This window comes from Muntiacus reevesi, chromosome 9 (genome assembly GCF_963930625.1).
Source record: "Muntiacus reevesi chromosome 9, mMunRee1.1, whole genome shotgun sequence".
NCBI classification, from domain to species: domain Eukaryota; kingdom Metazoa; phylum Chordata; class Mammalia; order Artiodactyla; family Cervidae; genus Muntiacus; species Muntiacus reevesi.
Window position 1 is genome coordinate 39,324,255 of NC_089257.1, and position 20,843 is coordinate 39,345,097.

Below are 20,843 nucleotides of genomic sequence, written 5' to 3' on the forward strand. Positions count from 1 at the left end.
CCCTCTTTCCTAAACAGTGTGATGACCCAAAGCCCCTCCAGCCACTGAGAGCAGAAAGTCAATCGATGCAACTGCCCTCTCGAGCTTTGTGACGCCCCACAGTCTTGAAAATGGGAGCTCATCAAGGTCCATATGAGCCAGCTTCCTAAGGGTGCTTCCACCTCTAATCTAATTACAGCCTAATCAGCAAATTAAAACATACCTCTTGGGGGCTGTTGCTCCAAAGGGACTTCTGTGAGTCTCAGGAGCTGCCACTTAGAGACCACCCTCCGGTTCATTTCCTCATCTTTGGGAACTGCCTGGTGTAAGTCAGGAAGGGTTTGATGCTCAGGAGAGGAAGATGGGGACGTTTTCCACAGCTAAGCTGCCTGCAACCCAGTTTGGACCCTCAGGTGTGAGAAGGCTGGGAAGGGCTAAGACAGTTGCCTTCCACCTTTCTCCCTCATTTCTCACCAAATGAATTATTTCATTTATTCATACAGTCATTCAGAAAGCATCTGTCGACCACTTATTGTGATCTAGGCATTGGGCAAGAAGCTAGGAAAGAAGGTTGAGACATGGCCCTTGCCCTGTGGTCTATGGGAAAGGTAAATAAAAATAGACAGGCAACCACGATATGATATGGTGAGTGGCACCTTCCACTTGAGTGAGAATTGGGTTCTGTGCAAGCAGGAAGGGCGTGCACCCGGGCTGAGCGTCAGAGAGGCCTCAGTTGAGTTAATGACTATGTCACGGAGGAGCCCTTAAGGTGAGTGACCACTAACCAGTTGAAGGGGAAGTGGGGCAGCGGGGGGGCACTCCCAGCAGGAGGGATATATTTGATGGTCTTTGGTGTACTTCAGGGAATTCATTGTTTTCACTGGGCCCTTAATTCTTCAGCCCCCAAGATCACTAGATCAACATAGGAATTAGAAGTTCTGCAGTTGAGAGACTCCCTGAAGGAATAAACTTTTAGAAGAAATGAGGGCAGGAAATCCGATCCTTTTTAATTTTTTAAATAATTTTATTTATTTATTTATTTATTTTTGACTGTGCTGGGTCTTCATTGCTGCACAGGCTTTTCTCTAGTTGTGGTGTCCGAGCTTCTCATTGTAGTGGCTTCTTTTCTCGTGGAGCACAGGCTCTACGGCACCCAGGTTTCAATGGTTTCGGCTCACGGGCTCTGGAGCACAGGTTCAGTAGTTGTGGTGACCGGGCTTTAGTTGCTCTGAGTCATGTGGGATCTTCCCAGATCGGGGATCAAACCCATGTCTTCTGCACTGGCAGATGGATTCTTTTTACCTACCACTGAGCCACCAGGGAGACCCCTTAACCCTTTTTTAAAGATCATCTATTATTGTGTCCAACCTGTTGCTTCTAACTGCTGCATCATGTTTTATAGACCACATTTAACTCACTCGTTTCCTCAGTGATGGACACCTGAGTGCCTGCAACTCCCCACTGCCACAAAAGGTGTGGGGACATCTCCCATGTTTGGACCTGTGTTAGAATTTCTCTGAGATATGTATACTCAGGAGCAAAGTGCTGGGTTATCGGGTCAGGTACTTTAATGTGACAAATATTACAAGATGACTTCTGGAATGGCTGCATCAGTCTGTCCCTAGGCAGTAACTGAAGAATCCAAGATCCTCATGCCTTCACCAACACTGGGTATTTTTCAGCTTTCTCACTTTTGCCAGTATGTTGAATTTAAAGTGCTATTTCATTTTTAAATTTTCTTTATAGCAAATCCTTGTTGGTTATCTGTTTTAAATACAGCAGTGTATGCATATCAATCCCAAATTCCCAATAAAGTGCTATCTCATTTAAAAATCTTTTCATTTCTCTAATCACAAATGAGCTTGAGAATTTCTTCATATACTTAATCATCTTGTTTGTTTCCTCCCTCCTCTGGGTGTTTTTGCCTCATTTTTCTGTGGGGCTTCCTGATCCTTGCCTTGTTGCTAAAACTTGAATTGAGGCAAGTCCTCCAGACTGTTAGCTACCTGGGGTTCCATAAAGGGACGTGAGAGGCAATATAGCTGAATGATAAGAACATGGACTTGGTAGCCAGACTGCCCTGGTTTGAATCCCACCTGTGCTCCTTACAACTGAGTGACCTTGGGCAGGTTACTTACCCCTTGGGTTTCTGTTTGACCTCCCTCATAGGGTTGTTGTGAGGATTAAATGTTAGTATATATAAAGTATTAATATTTAAAATAGTGCCTGGTGGGTAGGAAGTATATACAAATGCTAGCTCTTAATATTAGACTGCTGTCTTCTTCCTACTTAGCTCCACTGTACCCTTGAGAAATTGAATACTTATACGAGCAGGCAGTAAAAGAAAGTAGAAGGAAAACAGCTCTTAGCCTAGACTCAGAGCTCACCACTCCTAATCACTTGTGTAACTCTTACCCAGGTCTTGGGTTCTGGACCTGCGTTCTCCTCCCTTCCTGAGGCCAGTCTTCAATACCTGACCATTTCTGACTAGTCAGATTTCCAAGCCTGCAGTACCCGCCAGCCCCCCATCCTGGCTAGCTCAGTCCTGTTGCTCTTCCTCTGCCAGCCTGTCAGCTGGATACTATCCCTCACAACCTTCACCTTCAGCATTCACACAGCTCAGTCTTTTTGGTAAGTCAGCTCACTTGGGCAGAGATAAGACCAGAATAGATTGTGATGGACATACAGGAAGGCACGTACTGCTACCAGAGCCGAGTCACTAAAGGCTAACTCTAAACTGCCATCCTCTCGGGCTGCAGACATTCTCTGACTTTCCAGGTTAGTATTGGAAGTAGGGTATCTGGAGATTCTCTCTAGCCTTTGAAGTTGATACTGACATTGGTAGGCATGTCTTTCCACAGACTATCAGAGGCCAGGTTCTGAACTGGCTGGGAGAATTGCTGATGTTTGTAAGCCTTTGCCCAGTGAGAACCTATGGAGTAGTCAGCATAGTTCCTTTGAGTATTACAGAAAACTTGAGTGAGTGGAATGGTGTACCCTGCCCCCTTTAATCCAGCTATTAAAACCATGAAGACCTAACCCGTATTAGGTACTGCCCATTTGGCACCAGCTGCTGACATTTTAGGTAGTGATACCTAAACCCAACCTCACGAGTTACAGCCATCATGACAGCACCAGAACAAAGTCGGCTGCAGTTATCCTTTGGTGGATCACTTTGAATAGCAGTGCCTGCCTCCCTTTGTACCATCAGATCCGGTAATCCCCTTGTCAGCCAGGTGGGCCAACTCACCATCTCTTATACGTCACCTTTTCCCAGATACATTTCCAAATTGGGGGGTTTATTTCAGCTTCAGCAAAAACAAAAATGTCAAAGAAACAGAAATCTCTTCATTTCCGAAGTCTTCTCATTGCTGCTCCTAGTGTCTACTTCTTTTGTCTTCCCTTGGCCTCATACCAGTGTGTTTCTTGGTTTCTGGTTGTTGACTTGTTTTGTGTCTGCTGTTTCCCTCTGTCTCTAGTCCTTAGCATATGACCTGGCTTTTGGCTCTCTGCCTCACGTCTCTGCTGCCTGGTCTCTGGCCCTTGGCTCTGTTTTGACTCTGAACTTCTTGGCACTCCCTGGGCCTGACCTGCTGCTAAACCTGTTCTCACCAGCCTTGCCCTAGGTTTCTCTTACCCGGCTGGCCTCCTAGCCTGTTTCTGCCCTGCTGCATCCCACAGGTCCACAAAGAAAGTTCTTTTTGTCTTCAAAGCTAACTATAGTCATGTAGTCCTTTAGCCTGATCTGGACTGATTTCTCCAAAAAAGACCTGATCCCCATGGAACTCTGGGTCAAATGCTTTTTAAGTATGAGATGACTCTTGGACAAAAAGCTTACTAGCTATCTGATAAACTGTTTGGTGCCACTCTGGACCACAGAGCAGCCGTGGTTCTTTTAGTCCTAGCTCTATCCCATCGAAGGGCTGCTGCCTTTTGCATTTATGAAAAGTGAAAGGAATCTTCTCCAAGGTTGCAGAATGAGTCACTTGCTTGGATGCTTACCCTCCTTGTCCTCCAAGTTTGTGAAGTGAATTGCCCATTCCTTTTGATTGGGTTAGCAGCCCCAGGGCCTAGCCTCATCACTTTTCTCTCCCCATCCTGCCAGACCACTGTCTGCCCCCTGGGGCCAAGGGTAGCATACTTGGTTGCTTGGGCACGTCTTGCAGCCTGCAAATTGGACAGATGGAATCAATACTCAGGAACCTGGAGAGGCCCAGGTAGCACAGTTAGTGACACTAAATGCCTAGAGGGACAGCCTGCCCTGGGAGGGGTTGTGATTGAATGGTGATTGGACAGAGCAGCTGAGCATTAACCAAATTATGTCCCTTTGAGTTTAGATTGACAAACCCTCCTCACTTAAATTTTAAAACAAGCCAACTTGTGTAGAATATAGAAGAGCTGCCTTTCTTATCACAGCAGGCAGCACGAGTGCTGGGGCTGATTAGGTATAGATTTGGAGCCCACTTCAGCCTATGTGATTATCACTAAGATTATATGGACACAGAGAAGAGAGCTTATATTTGTGGATCTCCTTTGATGTGCCAGGCACTGTAGAGTTTTTATCTCATAACTTACGGGGTGGGGGGGGGCATCATAATCCCTATTATTCTAGTAAGGAAATAAGAGTTTCAGAGGTATAATAATTTGTCCAGGATCACAGTTAGTAAATGATAGTGCTTCCCCGTACTTGTTATAAAATGTCACTATCTTCCCTATTTGTGTGTCAGTTCATAAGTCTCTTGACTTTCCTACAGCCCAACCATAGGGTCAGGTACACAGTCATAATAACTAATGTCTGTTAAGCACTTATTATGTGTCATACACTATTAAAGCACATTTTATGCACTAACAGAGTCATATGAGCTAGATACTCTTAATATCTGATAATTATGATACTGAGTGATTTTCTAATTTCATCATTTGTTCTACATTTATTAGGTGTCGTTCTACAGTAAAAAAAAAAAAAAAAAGAGCTTTCCCTTCTTCCCCATTGACTATATGGACTCTTGGAATCTTAGTGTACAATGGGTGATAGTCTGTTAATGTCATTATTCATGTTGATGCTCATATTGACTCGGATTTTTTTAAATTTATTTATTGATTTATTTTTGGTTGCACTGGGTCTTTGTTGCTCTCCGTGGGCTTTCTCTAGAGAGCAGGGACTGCTCTTCGTTGCATTGCATTGCAGTGCACAGGTTTCTCTTTGCAGTGGTTTCTCTTTGCAGTGGTTTCTCTTATTGTGGAGCACAGGTTCTAGATGCGCAGTCTTCAGTAGTTGCAGCATTTGGTCTCAGTAATTTCAGCAAGTGGGCTCGTAGTTGTGGTGCACAGGCTTCAGTTGCTCTGAGGCATGTGGAATCTTCCGAGACCAGGGATCGAACCAATATCCCCTGCACTGGCAAGCAGATTCTTGTCCATTTTCCCCAGAGAAGCCCATCTGTACCATGGTCTCAGATTTTAAAGCCAACGTTATAACCACTGTACCATACTGCATCCTTTGCCATGAGATATTTTTCTCACTGTCTGCAGTTAGTTTGCCCATCTCTTAACAGCCTTTTTGAACCCTCTTAACTTTTCATCTTCTGAGAAGTAGGAAGACTAATGACAGTCCTTTCCAAATTATTTGTAAACTGTATAAGTAAATTACAATAAAAGACAGAAATGGTAGGGACCTAACAGAAGCAGAAGATATTAAGAAGAGGTGGCAAGAATACACAGAAGAACTATATAAAAAAGATTTTCATGACCCAGATAACCACAATGGTATGGTCTGGCTCACCTAGAGCCAGACATCGTGGAATGCAAAGTCAAATGGACCTTAGGAAGCATTACTATGAACAAAGCTAGTAGAGGTGATGGAATTCCAGTTGAGCTACTTCAGATCCTAAAAGATGATGCTGTGAAAGTGCTGCACTCAATATGCTAGCAAATATGGAAAACTCAGCAGTGGCCACAGGACTGGAAAAGATCAGTTTTCATTCCAATCCCAAAGAAAGTCAATGCCAAAGAATGTTCAAAGTACCACACAATTGCACTCATCTCACACACTAGTAAAGTAATGCTCAAAATTCTCCAAGCCAGGCTTCAACAGTACATGAACTGAGAACTTCCAGATATTCAAGCTGGATTTAGAAAAGGCAGAGGAACCAGAGATCAAATTGCCAACATCCACTGGATCATCAAAAAAGCAAGAGAGTTCCAGAAAAACATCTACTTCTGCTTTATTGATTACACCAAAGCCTTTGATTGTGTGGATCACAACAAACTGTGGAAAATTCTGAAAGAGATGGGGATATCAGACCACTGCACCTGCCTCCTGAGAAATCTGTATTCAAGTCAAGAAGCAGCAGTTAGAACTGGACATGGAATAGCAGACTGGTTCCAAGTCAGGAAAGGAGTACATCAAGGCTGTATATTGTCACCCTGCATATTTAATTTATATGCAGAGTACATCATGTGAAATGCAGAGCTGGATGAAGCACAAGCTGAATCAAGATTGCTGGGAGAAATATCAATAACCTCAGATATGCAGATGACACCACACATACGGCAGAAAGCAAAGAAGAACTAAAGAGCCTCTTGATGAAAGTGAAAAGCAGAGTGAAAAAGTTGGCTTAAAACTCAACATTCAGAAAACTAAGATCATGGCATCCAATTCCATCACTTCATGGCAAATAGATGGGGAAACAATGGAAACAGTGACCGATATTCTTTTCTTGGCCTCCAAAATCACTGCAGATGGTGATTGCAGCCATGAAATTAAAAGACACTTACTCCTTGGAAGGAAAGTTATGACCAACCTAGACAGCATATTAAAAAGCAGAGACATTACTTTGCCAACGAAGGTCTGTCTAGTCAAAGCTATGGTTTTCCCAGTAGTCATGTATGGATGTGAGAGTTGGATTATAAAGAAAGCTGAGCGCCGAAGAATTGACACTTTTGAACTGTGGTATTGGAGAAGACTCTTGAGAGTCCCTTGGACTGCAAGGAGATCCAACCAGTCTATCCTAAAGGAAATCAGTCCTGAATATTCATTGGAAGGACTGATGCTGAAGCTGAAGCTCCAATTCTTTGGCCACCTGATGGGAAGAAGTGACTCATTGGAAGAGACCCTGATGCTAGGAAAGGTTGAAGGTGGGAGGAGAAGGGGACAACAGAGGATGAGATGGTTGGATAGCATCACCGACTTGATGAACTTTAGTTTGAGTAAGCTCCAGGAGTTAGTGATGGACAGGGAAGCCTGGCATGCTGCAGTCCATGGGGTCACAAAGAGTTGGACACAACTGAGTGACTGAACTGAACTGATAAGCAAATAGTCTCCAACTAAAAACCTGACAGTGTCTGCTGTGAATTACACATTTGACTTTTAGATGTGGATTTTAGCTGCTTAGAGACCCTTCTCATTTATCTTTAGGATCATAATTCATAGCCAGGATAAATTACCTACAAAAGGTGATTCTTAAAATCTTTTTAGGTGAGGGGTATTAGAATCAGGAGACTCACTTGACCATGTTACTTATCTATGAGGACTGTGTGTGTGTGTATGTGTGTGCATGGGAGTTACTGAAATTCATTCATCCATTCAGCAAATAATTGGGCCAGGTCCTGTGCCTGTTGAAGGTTATGAAATTCAAACCAGTTAATACAGGGAAAACCAACAACACTACTGACTACAGATACTGAAAAACTTAACAACGGAGATCTAAAATTACAGTTTGGTTTTTTAATAGTTATGATAATTAGAGTAATTTTTAAATTTTTATTTATTTATTTTTGGCTACATGTCACCACATGACTTGTAGGATCTTAGTTCTCTGACCAGGGATTGAACCCAGACCCTGGTAGTGAAAGCACCAAATCCTAACCACTGGATCACCACGGAATTACCTAGAATAATTTTTTTTTAATGCTTGCAATTTATGCCTTCAGAAGCATTAATAGTTTTGAAGTCTAGTGAGCAAAAGATGAACATACTAAAAGAAAAATAGGCAAAGGACGTTATTCATGAGAATAAAAACAATTGATTATTATAATTCATTAAAAAAGAAGTCCAGCTTCACTAGTAATCAAAGAAATGCAAATTGAAATAGTGATGTGATTCCATTTTCTGTCTAACACATTTTCTGTGTCCAGATTAACACACTATGAAAAAGAAAAAAAATGCCCCATTTGATGAAAGGGCTCCCCTCATAGCTCAGTTGGTAAAGAATTCGCCTGCATTGCAGGCTACCCCGGTTGATTCCTGGTTCGGGAAGATCTGCTAGAGAAGGGATAGGCTACCCACTCCAGTATTCTTGGGCTCCCCTTGTGGCTTCAGTTGGTAAAGAATCCACCTGTAATACGGAAGACCAGGGTTCAATTCCTGGATTGGGAAGATCCCTTGGAGAAGGGAAAAGGTACCCTCATTCTGGCCTGTAGAATTTCATGGACTGTTGCAAAGATGGTCACTCACTTACATTTTGATGAAAGGAAGGCACGATAGTTGCTCTCATCCTTCTTTTGATAGTAGAAATAAAAATCACATTCTTTCTGAAAGGTAGTTTAGTAACATTTATCAGAAACCTTAAAAATGTTTATAGGTTTGATCTAGAAATTCACTTCTTAGGAATTTATTCAAAGGAAATAGATTGTTATAGAAATATTAAATAATTATTTTATAGTTGGAGATTGGCTGAATGAAGTATAGACAAGCCTTATGGTAGAATACTGTGCAGTCATTAAAAACAATGTGATAGACAAATATATAATATGTGGAAGAGGTATGTATATGTTTAGGGAGAACTTATATATGACCCCATTTTTTTGTAAATACAAATGTGCATATGTTGGAAAAAGCTGGAAAGATGTTATATATTCTAGAACAATTTTTTATTTTTGATTAGCTATATTTTCTAAATTTCTTATAGTGAACTTGAAATTTTTTTATTAGAAAAAAAAGTGGGGGGAAGTATTAGCAGGAATATCACAAAAGACAAGGGAAACTAACATATAAAGAGCACTCCTGGGTCAAGACAAGGGAAACTAACATATAAAGAGCACTCCTGGGTCAAGCACTGTGGTTGGTGCTTTATAACTTCACCTAATCTAACCTCACTGTGGAGCCTCCTGCCTCTGTCCTCATCCCTCCAGTCCATTCTCACATAGCTATAGGAGTGATTCTTCTAATAGCAAAGATTTAGAAGAGAACACACCAAACTTTAGATAGTAATTACTCCTGGAATTTAGATTGAGGAGATGGCTATAAGAGAAGACTTTCACTTTTCAATTTAATATTTCAATGTGATTTGTACTCTGTGTGTGTGTGTGTGTGTATGTGTGTGTGTGCGCGCGCACATATAAGTGGGGAGGAAAAGCTTGTGTTGCCATGTCACTCCCCCTTTAAGCCCTTCAGTGGCTTACCTCATCTCCCACTTCTCTTCCCCTTACACCTTCTACTCCAGATCTTCTTTCTTCAGATGAAACTTCATGCTTTTTTGCCTCCAGGATTTGTGAATGCATTGGGTCCTCCCACTTCACCAACCTGGATCTGGTTATTCAGCCTTTTTAGGTCTTTAATATCACTTACCTCGGGATGCCTTTTTTGATCCCCTCCCTTGGTTTCCCACCATACATGGTACTTTTCCCATCATAGCCTTCAGCACACTTTGCTAGAATTTTATGGTAAATTGTTGTCCTTCCCTGAAGAGACTGTAAGCTCCCTGAGGCATGGACTCTAGCACCTAGAACAGTGACTTGAACATAGTAAGTGTTTATAAGTACTTGTTGAATAAACACTTCATATTTTACAGTTGTGGATCCTGAGCCTTAGAGAGATGTTAGATAACTTGTCCAGAGCCTCTCGGCCAGTAATGTTTCAGAGCCAACTTTCCTGTCCTTGTGTTTAATACTTGTAAAGTTCATGTTCTTTCCATTGTACCACTCAGGTGAACAGAGGCAGAGCCAATCCCTAAACATGCCTCAGAATTGGGGTCTTTACTTCCTGGACCTTTCCTGTTTTTGACACTTACTTATGTCTGTCTGATTTCTTCCAGTGTTGTGCAGGTCCTGCTTGCGGCTGGTGCTGACCCAAACCTCGGGGACGACTTTAGCAGTGTATACAAGACCGCCAAGGAACAGGGAATCCATTCTTTAGAAGGTAAGTGTGGACTACTGTGCTGTTCTGCTGGCTCTCCTCCCTACAGCTTCCAGCAGCCGTTCTCCGTGCCAGTTCTACCAGCAACTCAGGTGAGAGCCTGCAAGTTGCTCATCCTCTGGGGACTCGTGGATAACCCAAAGGCTTGGGGCAGATCCCCTTCACAGCCCCCTCTGGCTCTGTAATTTATGTCACGTCAGGTCTTAGGGAATAAAATAGAGGCCTGATTTCATGACTGAGAAGAGGAGTAGGAAGACCTTTTAACTGGTGTCCTGCCAAAAGTGCCTCAACCTGTGGAGTCTCAAATGAGTGCACAATGAAGCAGGTTTCCATAAGATAATTAAGGCAACTGTGTGGAATGTGGATTTATTCTTCCTCCCCTTCCTGCGGACTTAGCCTGCCCCAGCCCTGCCCCAGAACTAGAAACCAGCTTTACTGGTTCCCTTAGCCTCACAAGTCCCTCCACACTACCCTGAATACTGTTTTTTCTTCCCCTCCTGTATGTGGAGTATAGTCCTCTCTCTAACACTGGCCCCTCGACTTACTCAGTGATCCAGGACAAAGAGTGGACTTCCTCTGTGCCTTGATGTCTGTGCTTGTGAAATGGAGTGATCCTCATTGCCCTGCTGGGGTACTGTGCGGGTGATTGCTTGGACTTCTCCAGAGGAAAGAGCCGATATGCACCTTTACCAGGGCTTGGTCACATGTCTGTTGGAAGGTACCTGGGCGAGTTAGTCTGAATTGCCTCTGGTGAGTGGTTTTTCGAAAGTGGAATTGAGAAGTTGGCCGGTTGAAATGACTGCAGACAGAGATGAATATTTTATGTTTGAGCTTTGCTTGTCCAGATTGAGTCTGCTGCCCACCCATTATCCTGGCTCACTCACAGAGCCTGAGATTCCCCTCGCTTTCCAGCAACAGGGCAGCTAAACTGTGGCTGCTTTAGAGTTTGCAGTGATGCCAGGAGAGACAACCTTGCTGACTGCTCGAGGGTCAGAACATTGACCTGAGGGGAGGTTCAGCAGAGGGGAGAAGTGTGCTCAGCTCTCAGAACCATCAGCAAGGCTGCCAGACTGACGTGGGTGTGTGGTAGCCTAGGGCGGAGGTAGCCTAGGGCGGAGGTGTCATTGCTGCCCCAGCAAGGTTTCTCATAGCAGCTTGAGAAAAATGTCAAAAGCATCAGAGCATTGCTATCCAGGTGAAGTGTGAAGTTGTTCTCCCCTGCCTCTCCACCTCTGAACCTGCTCCTTCTCTGTCAAGCTCCCTTGCTGTAGCTAGATCCTCCACAGAGCCTTTTCTGCAACCTGTCCTCTGCTGCTCTTTTGAATATTCTCTAAATCTTAGCACTTTATATGGTTATTTGAACTCTCATCTGCTCATATGTCTTTTCTTTCTTCGTGAGCTGACAGTTCTATGTGCAGGCCGTGACCTATGCCACCTTGGATTCCGCCACTGAGCTGGGGGAATTATATTCATTTTGTTTGTAGTAGAGGAGAATTTCATGAGTGCCAGACTTGCCCTATATTTGCAGCCTGATGTTTGGGAACTCAGCTTAAAGTTGTGGGATAGCTTAAAGGCTGTCCTCCATTCACTCAGATACAGCATTGCCACCCTCAGCTCTATCTTCTGTTCTGGTGCTCTCACCAAAAAGCAAGGAGGAGCAATTGCTGAGGGGCAGGGCCAGGTAGAAGGGAAGGATTCGAGGGCCTTCTCATCTGCCCTTGGGATCCAAACACCGCCCAGTAAGCGTTTTTGATTTCACAGAATCTCAGAACTGTGAAGCCATCTAGTCCTGCCTCTGCTCTCACACCAGTCCCCACCCCTGCATTTCAAGTTTTGAACGTTTGTGTTCTGGGGCTTCCCAGGTGGCTCAGTGGATAAACAGTCCACCTGCAGTGCAGGAGTTGCAAGAGATGAGTTCGATCCCTGGGTCAGGAAGATCCTCTGAAGGAGAGCATGACAACCTGCTCCAATATTCTTGCCTGGAGAATGCCATGGATAGAGGAGCCTGGCAGGCTATACAGTCCATAGGGTCACAAGAGTCGGACATGACTGAAGCGACTGAGCATGCATCCACCTGTGTGTTCAGCTTTCCAGGTTGATGCTCATATTCAGCATTCTAGATCAGTGGTCAGCACACTTTTTCTGGCAAGTGGCAGATGGTAACCATTTTAAAGCTTTGTGGGCCAGTTGGTCTCAGTTGTGGCTATTTAGCTTGGCCATTGTAACATAGAATATAATATACAAATGAGTGTACATGGATGTGTTCCAATAAAACTTTATTTACAAAAGTTGGCAGCAGGCTGGATTTGGCCCATAGGCTGTAGTTTGCCAACTTTGCTTTAGATATTTTCTTTTTTCTCTCCTTCCTTCATCCTTTCCTTCCTCCCTCCCTCCTTTCCATCCTTTCTCCTATCCTACCTCCCTCCCTCCCTCCCTTCCTTGCTTCCTTTCTCTTTCTTTGCCTTTTTAATCAGTCTCCTTTGAATTTTTTTAACTCTTGAGCTCGCCAGCCTACATTCTAGGTAGGTAGGCAACAGAAATATTGGAACAAACTAATATATCTCTCATGAAAAGCAGACAGAAATATTAACTATCTCTTAATTTATATGATCTGCAAATTTAGTGAATAGGCTTTCTATGGACTCATTTACTTATTCAAAAGTAATTTTAAAAAATTTTATTGATTACGTTCCTATCTAGCAGGGACTGGTCTCAGCACTGTTAGACAAGCAAGGTCCCTGCCATCATGCACTTCATGTGCTAGTCTTTGATTACAGTGTTTATAAGGACTCTATTATATGAAGTACAGAGCCCTGAAACTCACTCATGATCAGGACAGTTTAGAAGCATTATTCAACAGTCAGAATTGTAGATCCTCCAATTTCTTCATCTTGTCCACAAAATTGTAAGAGATTCTCTCAGATTTATTGCTGAAATAAAAACATGTTTAACATTTGTCTTAATTTGTTGCATAGGAATCCTTGCCCAGCAAGATGTTAGGTTATTCTGGCATGGTTTTGTATTATCCCTAGCAAACCCACACTGGTGCCCAGTAATCACTAAGTGTTTCAGAACCATTAAATATAAATAAATTCTAGGTTTAAGCAATAACTATCAACTATCATTCATAAGTTCACTGCTCTGTGGCTTGCAAGATCTAACTCGTAGCTTTTTCTCTGTTTTGAATTCCAGGCTGCCTTTGCCGGCCATGGTTTTTTGGCAACTCCTCTGATTTTCCCTGGTGTGTCAGTGTGGAGGTACTCTGCCCTTGGACTTCATGTGCTCTGCTTTCTGACTCTGAACCTGGAGAGTGATGATCCTTTATCATCATCATCTCAGAGTTCTCCTCTCCTTACCAGCCGAAGCCTTTAGCTCCTTGTTAAACATACTTTTCTTTCCTTTTCCCATTTAGAAATACCTCATTCATTCATCCATTCAACCAATATTTATTGATTGCCCACTGTATGCAAGTCACTGTACCCAGCTCAGGGTCATTTTCACTGAGGAAGTAGACAAAATCAAAAGAATCCTGGTTTTTGTTTTGTTTTGTTTTGTTTTTATTTTGGTTGGATTGACTTTTTCATGGGAAACTACCTACTTGGGGATATGTGAGAAGGTTAAGGAAAAGAAGAGTTGCAAGCTCCTTGCCCAGAGTGTATAGGCAAATTCACAGGAAAGTTCTTCAGTATTGGAGCATAGAGTCAGTGCTATCAAGTTCACTAAATTTCTAATAGATATTTCTGTAGGGCTCAGCCTGTGGTCATTACTGAAGGGGAGTGCTGAGTTATAGTTTGACTTTGGCAAGACCTCCCTAAACCCCTGTAATATATCCCTTGTCAACTTTTTCAGTATTATTGTGAAGTTGAAGAGATGTGTGAATCATAAAGCATTCTACAGTTACAATTGCTTATTAATTTAGTTCATTTATAATTGGGCATGTACTTCCTGAGTGCCAGGCACTCTGCCAGATGCTGGGAATGAATTAAAAGGAATATATATAGTCTAGGCCCTCAATATATGTGATCTGCTCTCAGTCAAGTAATAAGACAGACCTATGGACAGGCATCACAGTGCAGAATGATAAATGCAAATGTAGATAGGTGTACAAAGGATATAGGTAGCACTTGTATAGGTAGTGATGCCCTCTACCTGAGGGCAGACTGGTGTCTGGGAAGTGTCACAGGTTAAGTGACTTTGAATTGAGTCTTAAGGTTGAGTCAGAGACTGCCAGGCAGGCTAAGCGGGATGGACTTTCCAGGCAGAAGGAACAACACATGCAGAGATAAGGGCTAAGTGATAGCAGGTGGAATCATCTGCCACAGTACTAAGAAGAGCTAGAACTAAGACCATAGCGGGAGGCAGGGTTCTACGTGGGAAGGACCCTGTAAGGCAATTCTAGGGAGCTCATAGTGTTTTCTAAAGGCCACTGAAGGATTTCAAGTAGGGGAATGTTCAATTTACATTAGCAGTTTAGATGGACTCATGGGATGGGGATGAATTAGAGAGGAGAGGTTAGCAATGGTTCTTAATGTTTTGATCCCTTTGAGAATTGGATGAGAAGCCATGCTCCTCTCCCTCAAAATGCACTTCTCACTTCTGGGGATTTCTAAAAGAAATATTTGGGAGTGGAGAGAAATAGATATTCGAAAAATATTAGGAGGATATTGAGTATTCGGTGGAATGTGGGAATTGATGGAAAAGGAGGCACCTGTCACCTTGGTTTCTGCTTTGGGCAAGCCATTGGATGAGTGGGTCTGGAGTTCAAAGACATCTGGCAGCATTTGCTTGATAGTTAAAATAATGAATGTAATAATAAAATAATAATGAATGAAACTGCCTGAGGAAAGGAGTTAAAACGAAGGGATAGGAGGACAAGTCCCTCACTTAGGATCCCAGCATTTAAGATGTGGGGAGGAACGAGGATCCAGGCAAGGAGACCGAGAGGTATTGGAGAAGTTGCCTGGTTTTCTTCTGTCAGAGAGGTGCTCTGTGTCTGTCCTGCCTGCTCAGAATGGGCACAGCCTAGAGAGAAAAGAAGCCTCTTTGCTGCTGAGGCTTTGCTAACAGCTGCCCTCATTCACCTTGCCTGGTGAACTGCTTCTCCTGTTTGATATTTGGTATTGTTCTAGCAAGAAGCCTGCTCGGCCGGCATATTACAGTGTCTTCCACTCTTGTCAGGGTTGGTGTTTTAGGGTAGATAGCAGGGCTGTTGGTGCAAGTGATGCAGGGATGCTTGATCTTATTGGTTGACTATTCTGTTCTCTTCAGCTCTCGGAATGGCATCTTCAGAGGCACAGTGATATCCTGGAGAAAGATTAGGCTTCAGAACCAGGAAGTTATGGTTCACTTAAGCTCTGTCACCAGTCATGTGACCTTAAGCCACTTGAATTTCGGTTTTCTCATCTATAACATAGGGATAACAATACCCATCGTAAAGAGTTGTTTGAATGACTAGAAATAATCACATGTAAAGTACAGTGGCATATGATGAAGAATTTCTCTGTGGAGTTGGGTCTTGGCTCAATAAAAGGCAGGAAATTTGCCATAGAGGTACTGAGCAACTCACCACTCAAGGGGTACTGACAGAGGCTGGCTGGCTGCCCATCAGGGATTCTGTAAAGGGTCATTAGATTATACTGCTTCCAAGGTTCCTGTCAGCCATGTGATTTCCAAGGTTCTAGAAACTTTAGGCTTATCTTCAGAGCAAGTAATGTACTTAGAAGTAGGATCTGAGCCGGGCTTTGGGTAGTGGAGAGAGGGGAAAAAAAGAAAAGATATTCTAAGCAGGGATCATGCTTGAGCAAAGACACAGAGGGGACACATGGAGGGGAGCTTGGAGATCACAGCTGCTTCCCTACCACTTCATCCCCTGATCCTGACCACATTCCATGCAGTGCCTTGAGCCCCACCCATGCCCACTCTAGGAGAGTCCCACTTGTAGCTGGTTGCTGGGTGTGGGCCCCAATCCTCAGGTGGAGGAGGCAGTAAATTAGTGGTAACAGTAAACAAGTCACCCAGTCAGGGATGCCCCTGGCTGCTTGTAAGTAACTGTTATAAACCTTGGGTGTCTGAGGCTGTCAGAAATGCACGCGAGCACTCTAAGCGCCTCTCATATACACAATTAAAACAATAAAACATGGCAGAAACGTAGCCAGAGCAGGCTATAAATCAGCTTCTCTTCTCAGCTCCAAGTGGCGGCTGAATAAAGATGAGTTGTGCAGAAGCTGGGTTGGCACAGGGCCCTTCTGGGGATAGGGGCCTGGTTTGCCCGGTCAGACCTGCCGAGGCCAACCCTAACCCCACCCCCAGCCCCAGTGGCCCTCTTCCCACAGCTCCAGGGCCTGCAGGTCCTGGCCTGCTCCAGCTGACCTCCCCATCTCTGTGTCTTCAGATGGGGGACAGGACGATGCAAGCTGGTACATCACAAACCAGTGGACAAGTGCCCTGGAGTTCAGGAGATGGCTAGGAGTTCCCACTGGCGGTAATGGAACTGCTCTCTATAATATTTCTCCCTCTCCCCAGGACATTGCTAAGAAGTAGTCTTACCTTAGCTTATCTATTCAATATAAGTTAACACCCAGCACTCACTGCATGCCCAGCCCTACCCAGGCACAGTAGAGACAATCTGCCCTTGGAGACAGAATTCAAATGGGAGTAATAATGGTCCCAAGGACATAAGAATCACCTATCTCAGAGTCCAAAGAGTGGCTTGGCCATCAACTGTGGGACCTTGGGTAATTCTCTATCTCTCTGAGCCCTGATTTTCTCATCTGTAGAGAATAAGATTTTTTACACCATAGATGTAGCTTGTCAAAACACAGATTCCTGCCCCACTCCCAGACCCTGAGATTTTAATTCAGTGTGTCTGGGGTTGGACCTGAGATTTTGGCATTCCTGACAGGCTCCCACTCTTTGAGTAGATGATCTAGGCTACTTGTGTTTGAACTGCTTAAAAAAAACTCATCTGGACCTTCTCCCTGCAAGAGACTCTTTTTTCCACTTTTATTCCTTAGAGAGTCTGTGTGCTTAAGCGCGATATTATGGATGTACAGAACACTTAATATCTGTGACACCTAGGACAATTTTCTGTACCTCTTAGAGGCTCTGTCTCCTTATTTGTAAAATAAACATTAGTGGGAGAGTTAGAAGTAGTATGTTTATCCTTAGCCTAAAACCTAGAACATAGAAGGAATTCCATTAATGTAAATTTCTGTTTTTATATCGTCATCATACTCTCATAAAACTTCATTCAGTGTCTCTGACACAGCCTTCCAAATGCTTCAGAGTCTCAACCACAGCCTTCAGTGGTAGCAAACTGTTATCTGTGAAGAGCCAAACATTATCTTCGAGTTTAAGGAATGGCTTGGCCATCACCTGTGTGACCTTGGGCAATTCTCTTTATCTCTCTGAACCTTGATTTTCTCTTCTGTAGAGAATAATATATTCTATACCATAGGTTTATTATGAAGATCAAATTAAAATACTTATTAAATACTTGAGAAAATACAAGGTATCATACACATATAAGGTGCTGGCGATAATAATAATAATAAAGATTGATAACATGACCAAGACTATGTTTGACAAGGGTCCAGTCAGAGATGCTGATAACAAGGACTATCAGAGCTCAAAGAAGAGACTCTGTCTGAAGTTTCAGGAAATAAAATGGTGTTTGAGCCTTGAAGTATAAGAAGTTTTTATAGAGCAACTGAGTGCGAATTGTGTGTAATCAGAGAAGGGTATGAGCTTCCCTGGTGGCTCAGCCGGTAAAGAATCCACCTGCAGTGCAGGAAACCTGGGTTCAATCGCTGGGTTGGGAAGATCCCCTGGAGAAGGGAACAGCCATCCACTCCAATATTCTGGCCTGGAGAATTCCATGGACTGTATAGTCCATGGGGTTGCAGAGTCGGACATGACTGAGCGACTTTCACTTTCACTTTTCAGAGAAGGGCCTATGTTACGTCCACAATTTTCAGAGGTGGGAAATGGAAAAAATATATTTCAGGGCAGCAAGTAAACTTGTTAGGGTGAAGCATCCATACAGCAGAAGATTCATTTTAGAGAGTAATGAGCAGTAAAGGTGTAGGCTGGGGCCAGATCCAGATGCTTGGACTTTATCTCTTAGGCAGAGAGGAGCCTTGCAGGTCCTAGAAGAGAGGGTACTACAGGAGCTGACTCCTTCTACGGTTGAGAAGCAGGGGGAAAGTGCTGATAGTAAGATGATGATGATAATAGCTACAGCAGCAGATTACATTTATTGGTACTTAATTTATTGCATGCTCACAGCAACCCTGTGATGTAGGCACTAAGGGAAACTGAGGCAGAGAGATGATGTCAAATGCCAGCAGAACCATCTCATGCTCTTTAGAGAACCAGCACCCATGTCAGCTAATATGTGCCCTACACTTGGCTCAAACCTCTGACTTGTCCAAAGTCTTGGAAAATTTGGAGATCTGCCAGGCCAAAAGCTATTTGGGCAAGTTATTATTTTTAATAATGTCCCTGCCTCTTCCTCATCATTGTCAGAGCCTTGTCACACCTTCAGCACCAGGGGTTCTACATGTCGTTTCTTAGTAGATTCAGCCCCTATAGAGTCACTTGAATGGACTCAAGTGTCTATCCATTAGGCCTTTTGACCAACTTCAGGATTAAGTATAGCAGCCAGTTAGGTTAATTGTTTCCATCCTTTTAGCCCTCCAAATCTATATATATGTTTGACTGGAAGGAGATAGACTAGTTGACATGTTTTATTAAAAAGAATAAATTCAATGCATTTATAAAAATAAGGCAAAAATGGGATGGGGTGGCAAATAACTATAGTCTTGTGATTTTTAACTGATTTACATATTTTGTATATAAATATTTTTTCATCAAAAGTTCCAAATCAGGGGTGGGTCCCACACACCACACAAAATATATTAGAGACATTTATATGGATAGCAGGAAGGGAGACAGAGAGCTGAAATTTTCCAGGCACCCAGTGATTGATGGGGGCTGAGGCTCCCCCTGACGCTTTATTGAGTTTCCGATGATTATCTCTCGCCGAGACATTTTTTACAGATGACGGTCGAGCTGTCACAATGGACCATGGGGGAAAAAAAACCAACAATAATAACACTTTAATCTTTTTACTGCACTGCTCCCTAGTATCTCAGATTCATCTTCCCTGACGCACGCAGTTCATTATTCTGCCCCTCCCTGGATGGGAAATAAAGGGAAATAAATATATATGTAGACACATTTACCCACATACATACACACACACCAAGTGTATATAAGAGACCACCCCAGAACCAGAGAGGTGCAGAATTTATTGTTCCTTTTGCAAGTGTTGAGGTTTATTAGTAGAGATGCTGGGTTGGCTTGGAATTGGCTATTAATTACAGCATTTTGTATTTGTTTTTTATTGCAAGTTTTTAGCATCTTGAAGAAAAGGCAGAGGAGAGGCAAGCAGGTATAGAGATGGGGAGCACAGAGGGACCAAGTTTGGCTAACTGAGTAGCTTAGCTAGCAAAGGGGACAGGCTCCTTCCTCTTGTTGCTGGCCCTGCCCAGAGGATCCCCAGACCTGGAAGAATACTGCTTTGGTCAGGATCAGAGTAGGGGCAGAGGAGTAGGAGATGGTGAGCCCAGGGTAATTATAGAACAAATCACAGGGCTCTAGATACCAGGGAGGATTAGGAGAGACGGGAAGTGGTGGAAGTGTTGGTGGGTCTCTAGCTGACAGTATAACAGATAACAGAACAGGTAACAGATTCCTAAGAGTTTGCCCACATTTTGATTTGGTTATGTGCAGGTGAGACATGGGCTCTGGGAAGCTCTACCTGAGTCTGTGGTCAGATGAGTGTCCTAGACCAGAGAGGATGCCACACTGACTGTCTGGGGTCACAGGCAGGGTCAGCAACCTTTCATCTTAAGGTTCCAGGCCACCCTTCCTGCTCTCCCTCTTCTCTTCCTTGGGGTTAGAGAAGATGGGCTTGGGGTCCCTATATGGGAAGGCTGCCCTTGATGTGTCTCCAATAGAGTAAGTGCTAGCCCAGTCTTCTCTTTAATTCATCAAACCTTTCTGAGCTTCTTTATGTGTCGGGTCTCGTGTTACGCTATGATAAGGTATAATGAGGTAAACAGGGTCCTGTTCTTAAGAAAAAATCTTCTAGTCTATGGGCAGGAAGCATGGTTTTTGTGAGAACCATTTTTAAGTGGGGTCTAGCCCTCCAGCCATAGGCCAGCTAGATGACCATTCTCTAGATGAAGGTCAAAGAGATCTGTAAGACACAGGGTCTTTCAAGATCCTCTTTTCTGCTTGGAGAGAAGTATTTATGGAACACCTGCAATGCTCAAGAGTGTATGCCTGAAACAGTCTGAAAATACAAAAGATTATGTAAGAGAAAATGTTAACTAATTTGATGTGGACTGCACAATACTAGAAGGCAGAGAGGAGAGGGAGATCAGTGAAAATCAGACTTTTTGAATTGTAAAGAATGGGTAAAGCATAGATAAATAAAAGGAAGAAATAGTGAAGCTGTGGTATCACATAGAGAAGAGAGTAAAAGTCTTGGAGCTAAATAACTAGCTTGGTTATTGACTGCCATCATGACCAGATACAAGCTACATAACCTCTCTAAGTGCCAACTTCTTTTACTAAATAAGAATAATAACAGCCCAGTGTGATTCTTTCAAGGAAAATAGTTGTAAAGTTCTCCACACAGTACCTGGCACATAGTAGGTGCTCA

The 20,843-nt window shown here is 43.3% G+C and overlaps 1 protein-coding gene across 1 annotated transcript in view; it reads left to right on the forward strand.

Moving 5' to 3' along the window:
- The window catches only part of CLPB (ClpB family mitochondrial disaggregase), a 151,511-nt gene that overhangs the window by 43,124 nt on the left and 87,544 nt on the right, over positions 1-20,843 (forward strand). Inside the window, exon 4 of the mRNA XM_065943964.1 lies at positions 10,011-10,114. Coding sequence (XP_065800036.1) covers positions 10,011-10,114 — 104 coding nt within the window. The remainder of the gene's footprint in view (positions 1-10,010; positions 10,115-20,843) is intronic.